The following is an 11201-nucleotide window of genomic DNA, read 5'->3' as shown; positions in this document are numbered from 1 at the left end:
CCCCAAATGTACAGCGACGTGCAGAGAAAGAAATAGAGAGATAGCGGCGTCGAGATACTGTCGAGATACCCAGGAGTTTAGATGCTGAAATGGAGATGCACGTATCTTTCTCTGCATATATATATATATAAGCATAACTATACATACGAACCTCGCCCATTCTCTCTCTCTCTCTCTCTCTATATATATATATATATATATATATATATATACTACATGGAGCGAGATATCGCGAAATGATATCTTGATATGGAAGGACTGCGAGGAAGTTGTGGCGTTTTAGAATGCGTCGCCAATGAACCCGGATGCTTAACGCGCCCGTTTTGCGCCTCTTCATTAAGTGCTTCGTGTGCGAGGTCGCTCGGAAACTGTCCTTCTTTTGAAAAGAAACAACAATGGAAATGGCTAGAAACGAGTTGGTACGCACACAAACACATCGACGTAAAAGCATTTGCATGTAGTACACACACGTTGAGATGTGCATAGGCACATTCATGTATATGCTTAGATGGACAAACATACAACCTATTCGTGTAGACACACATTTGCATACATACAATGTGGAGATGCATACGCATGTGCTTGCATATATGTACGCACATCACGATATGATTCTGTGCCTGTTGTCAGCGGCATGCGCTTAGGCAGAGACGCCCGTGGCACCCGTTTTCGCTTTCTTCCTCTCCTGCTGCCGTCGAGAGACAGACTGCTGCGCGGCCTTGACTGCGTTCACAAGCTCGCCCTTCTTCGCGAGATGTCTGAGACAAGAGAGAATAAAATACAAACGGAAGCGCATGACACTCTACGAACCGGTTAACTATCCTATCTGCTTCCCATGCAGCTATATCGGCATTGGACATGGAGGTTATGCATGCATATGTAAGCATGCAGCTATTTGTATAGCAGCAGCGCGACGGTTGTGTATCTACACTCGCTGTTTTTTTCATGCATGCTTCGGTGACTCACTGGATGACGCTCAGGATGAAGGGAACAAAGTCGTGACGGCGCCGAACATTCTCCTTTTTCCATCGCTAAGAAGACAACAGAGGGAAACCAGTTTAGATTTACAGATTCCTATTGCATGGAAACGGGACGGAAGAAGGAAGAGATAATGCCACCGGATAAAGCTGAAATATGGGGAACGAAAAAGGGTTCGAATTCTGCACGCTCAGGCAACAGAGAACCGCCTTGCTTTCTCTCAGCCTCATCCTCTTCTTTCCTCCCCTTCTCTGTCTCTCTTGGTCAGCTATCTCTGACCACAACGTGTGAGTGCTTCTGCACGTGTCAACCTCTGCACAGTCATTTACGATTCGACAATTGTGAGGGATAAAAAGAACTTCAACGGACACCAGGGACCACGCAGATCGCAGTGACGTGTACGTACAGCGCGCTTATCGAGTTCTTCCTCTTCTTGCACCTTCAACAGTTTCTTCCTGTCCTCGGCTTCCTGAATGACCTGAAAACCAAAGACCGCAAAGCAAAATAAACCGTGCCAAAGGAACCGTCGACTTGTCCCTTAATGAACGCAAACGAACCTCTGATTTCCCCCACACAAAAACCAATTCAGGCCATTCCGCTTCTTATGCAAAAACATGCGCAAGCGTAACACAGACATATATATATATATATATATATATTACTGTAAATCACACAGAGCTCGTTATCTACACAACTGTATAAGCATATACGAATTAAATATATATATATATATACACGGAGAGAAGGTGTGTCTCCGTGCTAAAACAGGAACCCGCAAAACTCCATCAGTCCGCTCTCCACACGCATGCGTCGCCGCCTTCCCGGTTGTCTCCTTCCCTCGGTGAGATTTTACAGCAGCCGGCTCTTTGTCTCATCTTTTTGTTGGGAAAGCAGACGCTCGAAAGCAAACCTGCACCATTGCCCTTAACGCCACTGTCACCGACGATGCCAACGAAAAGTGAATGCACGAGAGACACGCGATCCGCAACTCTCCACAGCACATCGCGAAAAAGCTGCGGCGCTTTTCGCCGAGGTGTCTCGACGTGAATGCGCGAGTGCAACCCAAAAAAGACCCTCCTGGTCTTCTCTCTTGTGTTCGCGGTTCGTTCATCTTCCTCACTCTCTCTTCGTTCGCTCTCTCGTTTCTCTTGTTCCCGCTTTCCTTTGCTGTCTCTTGTTTTTTCTCGCGTTGAGTTCCGTTGTTCTCACAGTCTCGAGAGCGGCGATGTCATCGGGGAGCTCGTCGATCGTCGGCGTCCCTGCGGGGGCCGCGTCGTCGTCGACCTCGTCGTCGAGTTCGATGTCTTTGCCAGAGCTGATCAGTTTGACCTTTGCTCGCTGGACAATCGCCCTGCACGAAAAGACATGGAGAGCAAACGGAGAAAAGGGACGCGCCAAGAATGCAACTGTCAGCGGGGCCCGTGGAGAAGACCTCTGTTCCGGGGTTTCCGGGAGAATGTGTGGACAAACAAGACCGTGAACGAAACGGGGGAATTGAGAAAAAAGCGAGTTTTGCTTCCGAAGGAAACAAACGAATCGAAACACAGAGAACCGAATACGGAACTCCGTCCACGGAGATCAAACGAGCTTTCGCTCACTGCACTGAGGAACCGCGATGCGTTCACCTAGCCAACGCGGTCCTAGGTGTTTCTGTGGGCTCACCTCTGGCGGAAGATGTCTTCCTGGAGTTTCGACAAGTTATCTTCCGTCACAGCCATGAGGTTGAAACGCAGCTCGCCGCTCGCCGCCTTCTGAATCCTGTTTTCCCACCGTGCGCATGCACCGACACAGAGAGGCTTGGACCTTGCACAGACTTGCGTCACCGTTGTTCTCCGGCACGCGCAAAGAAAGCAAACATTCAGCAAGGTAGATGGCAAAACGTCCACATAGTTCAAGACACATATATGTAGAACTACATTGAGTACGCTTTAACTTTGATGCTTACGTGTATCGCTATGCACAAACGTGTAACTGTACATGCGTGCATGCAGACGTTTGTAGAGATGCGTAGGCGTCACGACGTTTCGTAGCGCAGGCGACGGCCCGCCTTCGAGGCTACACGATCCCACGGACAAGGCAGTGTCGAAAGAAGACGGATGCCAGCCGACGGGAGACGAAGTCTCTTTTTCCTCCACTGGCGGTTTCTATCAGAACTCACTTTGCAATTCTGCTTTGAAGCCGCTTCCTCACAATCTCCGTCCAGCTGCTCTCGTCGCAGGAACCCAAATTTTTGGGGCCCTGTGGAATGCGCAGACGTTGCGGAGACAGCGAAAGTCTCGCGTGTGCCTCAGCGCTGGGCAAGATCAGACAGCATTTCTCTTCGCGCACGGCAGACGGGCAAACGGTCGAGCGCGCAGCGACACGGCACGGAGAAGCGGCGCAACTCCGTAGACGAAACGCCGCAGCAAGACGAAGGGAGGGGAAAGGACAGAGAGACAGCGACGCAAGGCAGAGAGAGGAAAGAGAAGAGAGGGAGAGACACGAGAGAGAAACAGGAGGGCGGAACAGAAGAAAGAGACCGGAGGGAGAGATGAAAAAAAACTGGATCGCGGATCATGTGTACAAGACATCATCTACCTATATTGTGATAAAAAGAGAGGGGAACGACAGAGAAAGGTGTGTTGGGAAACGATGCCCACACTGTAAAAAGAGGGCAAAGAATTATCTTTACGTACGGTATGATTAGATAGCTGTGGTGCTAAGGAGCATAGGAAATGCTGTCTGAGACTAAGAAGCGGAGACAGCCTGCTTTTTCTTGTAGTGCCTCCGTATGAGCACCCACCGGTTGGAGGCCGTCCATCTCATACGCATTGCCCTTGAAAAAGATATAAGACACGAAGTGGAAGGCGTCTTCCTTCTCCTTCTCGTCGTCGTCGTCCGTCCAGTCAAACGGACTGGAACTTCTGAAGGAGTTGTGCGCAGCTCGTATATGCTCCCTAGGAAACGAAACACAACGGGGCTCCGCAGCGCAGCACGTGGAGAAGAAAACCGAGGAGCGTCTGGTGCCATGGAGCGTGGGAATCAGCTGCTCAGGCTCCAACTTTCGCGTCAGAGCCGGCGACCTTTGAGGCGGATGCCCAGATAGTCTGCCACGCGACTATAACCCTAAAACTGACGACGCACCCCGAAGTTAAACAAGACAGACGAAGAACCAGGTACGCGATACGGCCAAGGCCTTCGACTCTCACAGTTTTCCACCGAGACAGGAAGCACAGCCCCATCGAGGGCTGAAGCCGAAGCAGATCGAGAGGCAACGACAGCGGTCACGGCCACACACAGAGAAACTCGACACAGAGGTTCGTCCCTGTGTATTCCGTCACCCCGGCATCTTTTATTCAGAAAGAAATTCCAGTGAAACCCGACTCGACAGCTGAGCTTACGAGTTGCCTATGGCCTCGCCACGCATTTGAGGGTCGAGGAAGTCCTTGGTGAAGTCGACGAGTGCACGGATTGTGGAGCCAACGTCTTTAATTTCGTCTCGTTTGTTGACAAGAATGGACAAGATGGCTTGGCTGGCGCATGCGTTCTCGATGACCTGAAGAGAGCAGCACAAACGTGTTTCTGGATCTTCCCGAATTTTTTGCTTCCGAAACGAGCGCCCCCTTTCTACCGGGTTGTCCACCTACTGTCCATTTCCTCTAACGCAACCATTCAAACAGTTCTGTATCTTCCCGAAACACGGCAGGGGGTATCTATCAAGAGACCGTTTCTCGCGCCTCCAGAGGAGCAGCGCGCGAGACAGACCGAAAGCGGGGTTGCCGTTGCGCCGTCTTCCAGTGCCGAGACGACGCACGTGTGTGTGTGTGTGTGTGTGTGACTCCAAGGCGCGAGAGCCTGTACTTCCGGCTGACAGCGTCGGTGTCTTGGTGTCTTTCTCCTGCGACGGCGCCTAAAATGCAACTGACGTGGAAGAACTTTACTGTCGTAGGGTGTTGAAACCCAACAGTGTGAGCGGTCTTAACCAGTCCAGTGGGTGGCGGTGTACCAGCGGCCACAAAGAAGTTAGTTGTCTGTATCTCATAACTGGAGGGTGTTTCTGCGTGAAGGGAAGCCGCCAGCGACCTGCATCCCGCGTGTCTGAGCAAAGTCTGTGTCCGCTGTTTTCGCCCGAAAACGTCGGTGTTCGTTCTTCACTGCTGACCTGTTTCGCGAAGAAAAGGTCCGGGTGGGACTGGGCAGCGCTCAGAGCATCCTCCATCGCTACGTCCTCGCCGCCGGCGTCAGCTGCCTCGCCAGCCGCCGCTCCTGCGGCGTCCTTTGTCCAGTTGAAGAGGAAAACGAAACCGAAGATTTTTCGGTCTCTCTGCTTCAGTGCCTGGAACGATTCCTCATCGACGCCGAAAATCTCATCGAACTCAACGCCTTTTACTCCCACCTTCTCAACGAGCTCTGTGAAGACTCCGGGGTCACTTTCAATCAGACACCACCGATTCCCTCCATCTGCGTTACGCGCACTAGCGCCACTGTTCGCGCCTTCGATTCCCATGGCGTTATCACTCAAGTGCGGAGAACAAAAAGACCACCGGAAGAATTCCCAGACAAAGGGACAGCGCGGCCAAATGCCGGGTTCGCGTCCGGTTTCCTGCTGAACGACAAATGAAACAGAAAATACGTCTCTCTGCGTCAGTGTCTGAAAAGACGCTTCATCGACGCCGAAGACCTCGTAGGTTGACGGCACAGCAACGGTGTCGGCAGCGGCGGAGAGCTGTCTGGGGTGTACATGCAGCTCGAAGCGCTTGGAGATTTTACGGACCCGAGCCTAAGGTCCGGGTACAGAAATAGTGAAACATTGAGGCATATGCTAACTTTCGGCTGGTCAGGGTTCTCTATGGTTTCCCCGGGGAACGCGGCAGCCAGCTCCAGGTGGAGGTGTACGAGCAGGAAAAGCTCAGGAAAAGCAAATTCGGAGACAGAAAACGGAACACCAGGCACACAATCCACAAAGCATGTGATCAGAGGCCGGAGAAAGGCAGTGTTGATCGTGCGCAAGGGAAAGAGTACCCGGACAACAGTCAGCGAGAGAAACAAGCACGGCTGAAACGGGACGAAGACACGACAAAACGCAGAAAAAGTCTCTGAAGCAAGCAAAGGCAAGGAAAACCACCAAATCTCCGGTACTGAAGCATAGTCGGAGGCCAGCTCACCCAGACAGTCCGAAGCAGAAGGCTCAGCGCCGAACTCGGATGAGGACCGTCGATATGCGAACAAAAGTGAGACTAGGAGAACAAAGCATGAAGCAATATGTTTCTGCAAAAAGAGTACTGTCTGCCACGTGTCAAGGTGACCTACCAAGGCTGGCCTCTAGTGAATCTCGTAGACGGCATCCGTGGCATGCGTTTGCATGCGAATCCTGAAAGACAAGTCACCTACACACTGTCCGCGATTTTCAACCGGCATATTGGATTGAGAAAGAAACGCTTTTTGTCCCTTACCTCAGCGAGCTCGCAGAAGGTTCAAAAACTTTTTGGAACAGGATCCAGAAGCTCGAAACCACTGTCAGTTCCCAAATGTTCTGCAAGGCGTTCCGTCTTTGTCCGGTGCCTTTGTCCCGGCGGTGCACAATCCTGCCGGGGCACATCTAGGACCTCTTAGGTTTCATTCAGGGGTGAAACTTCCAGTGTGTCTGTTGCCATTTTCGTTGCAGTCTTGCTAGCTGTATGCGTTACTGCAGCTTCTCACCTGCAAGTCTCTTTACCGTATAGTGCCGACTTCCTGCCGACAAGCTGTCGCGGGGCTCCGCGTCCCGCGCAGGTACCAGTCATGTAGCTGGTTTGAAAAAAAAAACTGTATCTGTGGCGCAGTCTCTCACGCTTTGTAGACACCTTTTGCCACCGCACACTTAGAGATCTTTCCGAGTGTCGACCGAAATTCACAGGAGTTTCTCTGCCAAAAGAACAGTCTGAGATTGCTCAAATTTTCAGACCACACCATGCGTGTGGGCAGCCCGGCGGAGTGTCCCTCATGTTCTCTCTCGCAAAGCACACTAGCGAAAAGCATGCAGAAGCTCTATCGTGTCTAAGTTTCCGGTCGCCCGAGCAGCTGAGGAATGCTAAAGAATGCAGCGTTTCCGGTCCGGCGAATCGGGAGGACCGACGCCGAGTTGATCCTCCAGCGCACGTTGACTCCAGAGGCACGCCACTTCCTTAACCTGTACACATATACACGTTCGTGGAGGCAGACGAGGCGACGTGTCCTGTTAAACGCACTCCCCTCTGAAGATTGCGCGCATGGCGCAGTGGCAAACTGCGAACCATGAGAACGCCGTCTTCTGCCAAGACGTCATGTCTAACCGGGCAACACAGTCAGCTGTCTTCTCGCGCCTCTCGAGCGCCGAATCCCTCCGATACCACTTGTGGTGCAGACACTGCTCCTGCTATTGAAGCAGCTGCTCTCGTGTGGGTCCGCTATCACTTCCCTGACGTGTGCTTGGGGCGACAACAGGGTGGTACTAGTGCAGGCAGCCGACGGCAGGTTTCGGCAAAGTTCTGGAATGCACCTGTGGGTCCATAGTTGGCTCTGCCTAGGCTTGCAAATGCCACATTCATGACACAAACCCCTGCCGTGCTGACTACTCTCTGGCGCGCACGCCGTGCTGCGTTGCGGTGTGGGCGGGAAAGCAAGCTGCCTCCGAGGGGCAACGGAGGAACGTTTGCCTGACATAATGGATCCGGAGCGTGGTTAGTGGAAGCACTCTGGCGACGTTTTCGCGAGCAAGAACAACTGGAGGATAGCGGACCTCCAAGAGCGACTCTCCACTCACGACCGAGGCCCTCTCGCACATTTCCTGCGGGCCTCAGGGCACGCACCGGCTAGGCGCCACATGTCAAGACAGCTGAGAAGCTTTCATAGAACCGGTCAGACAGATAGGAAAAACAACAGCCCAGCGGCGCCAGAGGCTCACAGAAAAAGAAACGTTTACAAAGAGTCTGCAACGAACCGGCGGCCGCTGCGGAGTATAAACTCGCGCAACGGAGCGGCCACCATGGGATGAAAAAAAGTCGACTCTCCCTGTTGACAATAGACAAAGGATCTCTGCGATGCCCTGTAAGGCAGCGAAAAGTAATTCTCGCGGTGGGTGCCGCAGCAGCTGCAGACTGGCTCGGGCGAAGCCGAGCATGCGAATCTTGGAGTCCCCGGATCTGTCGCTTCTCCCCTCGGCAAAGTCCCCGAACCATTAAAAAGAACAAGAGCAAGATTGCCTTCAAGCGTTTTCTAGAAAAGATTTGTTTTTCTCATGATACGAATAAATTCCTCTTCATTGATTTCACCATCGCCGTCGCGGTCGGCCTCGTCAATCATTTCCTGAAGTTCTTCATCCGTCAAATTCTCGCCGAGCTCTTTTGAGACGCGTTTCAAATTCTGTATGCCACGTGCGACACACCACCCAGCCACAGGCCTTCCCAGTTGACAAGCTGTGTCACCGGTGTTCCACGGAACTACTCTTTCGCCGTAATACTCTTCCTCTGAGGCACGTCCAGACAGGATCCTCGCGTGCGTTGCAGAAGAGACTGCCGCGCATCCGTCTGCAGGCTACAGTGCCGTCTTCCCATTTGGCAACGGCAGGCGGGTGCGGGTCGTAGCCTACAGAAACTGCTTCGGTCTTGCGTCTCACTTTGGAGTTGATGGAAAGAAGCGTTTCCCAACACCCACACAGCGGTGCACGACACGACACTGCACTGAGCAGCCTCGGGGGAAACGAGTCCCGGTACCACTCACCTTGAACGAGATTTTCCCTGTCTCGTCATCATCAAAGAGCCGAAACGCCTTGAGAATCTCCTCGCGCGGATCGCGCTCTGCCTGTGAAGACCCAGATCAGCAGCGAGCACACGCTCCCGCACCTAAAGAGCCCGTGAGTCACTCACGGTTGCGCCGCGCCCGCGCCTTCACGCGTGACCCGCTGCAGCTCTGTCCGACATGTGTTCCATGCAAACCAGGCACAGCGTCGTGTGTGTGTGTGAGTATGCATGCACTCTTCAGGCGGTACGCATGCAAGTCCGGCGGAAGACCCTCCGCGTCTTGGCAACCCTTCCCTAGCCTGTCGGTCTCGGCGTGCGCTTGACCGAGGCGGCACGGAGAACTGTCCAAACAGCATACGTGGATCCTTACCATCTTGACAGTCATCAGGCTGAGAAACTCCTGGAAATCTACGCTCCCTGTGCCGTCTTTATCGACGTCCGCGATCATCTTGCGAATCTGCAAAGCCCACGAACCGGGACACACTGCACATGCCGTAGCCCGCTGCGCGATCCAGAGAGACAGCGAGGGCCGCCCTCTGGACGGCAGACGCGGAGTAGCTCTAGAAGAAGCCGAAATCCCTGAACCACTTCATCGGTCGTAAAAACGGACCCGCGACGCGCTTCTCCGGTGGCGCAGCGCCCCACATGTGACAAGCAGGTCGAGGCGCAGCCCCCCCCCCCTCCCCCCCGTTTCAGCCTGGTTGGAGCCGTTAGCCTGGGCTGTGTGTCGTCGAGCTACGTCGCCTCACGGCCAAAACGCGTACAGCGGTGGAGACGATCTGCCTCCCGCGCAGCGATCGCATAGCGCGTGCCTCGACACCCTGGCGGGCGACAGAAGAAAAACGAAGAAGCTTGCGCGCGGGCCAGCGGGTTTCGCGATCTCAAATCCGCGGAGACCCCTGAAGGCAGCGCGCTGCTCCTCCGTGACCGATCCTCCAGCGGCCCTCTGCGGTCCGGTGTTCACTGGTGTTGAGGAACACGTGGAGGCCTGTGGATGTTTTACCTCTTCCTTCTTGGGTTCGAAGCCCAGAGCTCGCATCGCCACTTTGAGCTCCTTTGCGTCGATGCATCCCGAGCCATCTGTGTCAAACAAGTCAAACGCTTCCTTGATTTCTTGCCTCTGCTCCTCCGTCAACTCTGTCTTCTTCCCCGCCCCCCGGCCACGTGGCAGAGAGCCCGCTGCTTTTCGACTATGCTGCAGGGACAGATGCAAGCGCAGAGGCACTACAGCTGACAGGCGGTGTGTGGAGCCAGAGAAAGAGGAACGATAGACCAAGGCGGGGAAGCCAACAAGACCAACAATCTTCGGTCCTCGAAGGCAGCCTTCTTTTGCAAACCTCGACAGCGACGAGTTCGAAACGCGCTTTTTCAAAATAGCCGCTTCCAGGCTCTCATTTGACGCGACTGCAGCAAGCCTTTCCTCTCCAGAAGGCGTACCGAAGAAAGCGCTTGGTGCCGGACAGGGTGAACACTGTCAAACAATAGGGTATTCCTGCCCACTGAAAGTGATGGCCCGTATCCAGGAAGTGGAAAAGGTGAGACCAACAACCCCGCGCAGACGGTTGCACAAACGAGTCGTCCAGGACAGCACGTGCCTGTCCGTAGCAGAGTGAAGTCAGAAACGTTCAGAGGGAGGAGAGAAACGTTCAGAGGGAGAGAGTAACTCGGTGCACCCGTAGGAACGGAACGCCAAGTCGAATCTTCAGTCGCTTGTGATGGATGTGGAACACTAGATCCTGTAGGAGAGGATGGCCAGGCTGCCAGTTTTCTAGACGCTTTGCGCCCATAATCGTCTGCCTGTTCCAGAAAAAGTCTGGCATCTGGTTGGACACAGGCGCGCAATTCCCCCGTCGTCACCGACGGGGACTTCTCGTATGCCGCAGCATGCCGCATGTGCAGGAGGAAAACTTACCATCTTTCATGGGGAGTTCGTGGCGAGAGGCGGTGAATCCGAACACGCTAACGGGAAGCAAGCGGCGGAGTCGCAGTCGCTACGCTGAGAGCCAGCAGACGGCAGCTGAGGTGCACACACCGAAGCCAGAGGCAACGATCTGAACGGCACAGTATGCCAGGATGACGGAGTGCGTATCGAGTTGATTGAATTTGTTAGTGTGCCGCTCAACAAGGAGGAGCTAAAGGAATTTCTTCGTGGAGCACCATTCTTTGGGACGTGCATGCATCGGCGGGTAAACGCGCTGCGTGAACAGTTGTTGTGGCGGGTATACAGATTCGCTACTGCCGACCCCACTGTTTTACCACCGGGCACGTGCTGCGTTTGCCAGCCTGCGAAAAGATGGGGGAAGGACCAGGAAAGCATTTTGCCGGTGGTTTTTGCAGTATCCTTTGTGATCGTCCGCCCCTGCTCGACGCTGTTTTTTCCGTCCTGGAAAGCGTCGATGTGAGCCGGAGGAAGTTTCCCTCCCGAGTCTGTATTTTTGTTGCGGGATGGTCACCAGGTGTGCGCCAGCCACAGCACAGAGCTGGTTG

At 53.7% G+C, this 11201-nt stretch overlaps 2 protein-coding genes across 2 annotated transcripts; both read right to left on the bottom strand.

Annotated features, from left to right (window-relative positions):
- Nucleotides 1–640: 640 nt before the first annotated feature.
- On the bottom strand, nucleotides 641–5464 carry NCLIV_063760 (hypothetical protein; the record flags this gene model as incomplete). Its single annotated transcript, XM_003885927.1, has 9 exons — nucleotides 641–758; nucleotides 967–1031; nucleotides 1385–1456; nucleotides 2188–2329; nucleotides 2641–2736; nucleotides 3137–3216; nucleotides 3761–3914; nucleotides 4359–4513; nucleotides 5120–5464. 9 exons carry the CDS (start codon nucleotides 5462–5464, stop codon nucleotides 641–643), a joined length of 1227 nt encoding a protein of 408 aa, XP_003885976.1.
- A 2726-nt stretch (nucleotides 5465–8190) lies between these two features.
- NCLIV_063750 (Calmodulin, related) lies at nucleotides 8191–10629 on the bottom strand (the record flags this gene model as incomplete). Its single annotated transcript, XM_003885926.1, has 5 exons — nucleotides 8191–8337; nucleotides 8695–8775; nucleotides 9085–9171; nucleotides 9718–9909; nucleotides 10627–10629. The coding sequence occupies 5 exons, from the start codon at nucleotides 10627–10629 to the stop codon at nucleotides 8191–8193; spliced, it is 510 nt and encodes a 169-aa protein (XP_003885975.1).
- Between the last annotated feature and the right edge of the window lie 572 nt (nucleotides 10630–11201).

The sequence above is a fragment of the Neospora caninum genome, chromosome XII (assembly GCF_000208865.1).
Source record: "Neospora caninum Liverpool complete genome, chromosome XII".
NCBI classification, from domain to species: domain Eukaryota; phylum Apicomplexa; class Conoidasida; order Eucoccidiorida; family Sarcocystidae; genus Neospora; species Neospora caninum.
This window is presented reverse-complemented; position numbering and strand designations above follow the sequence as displayed.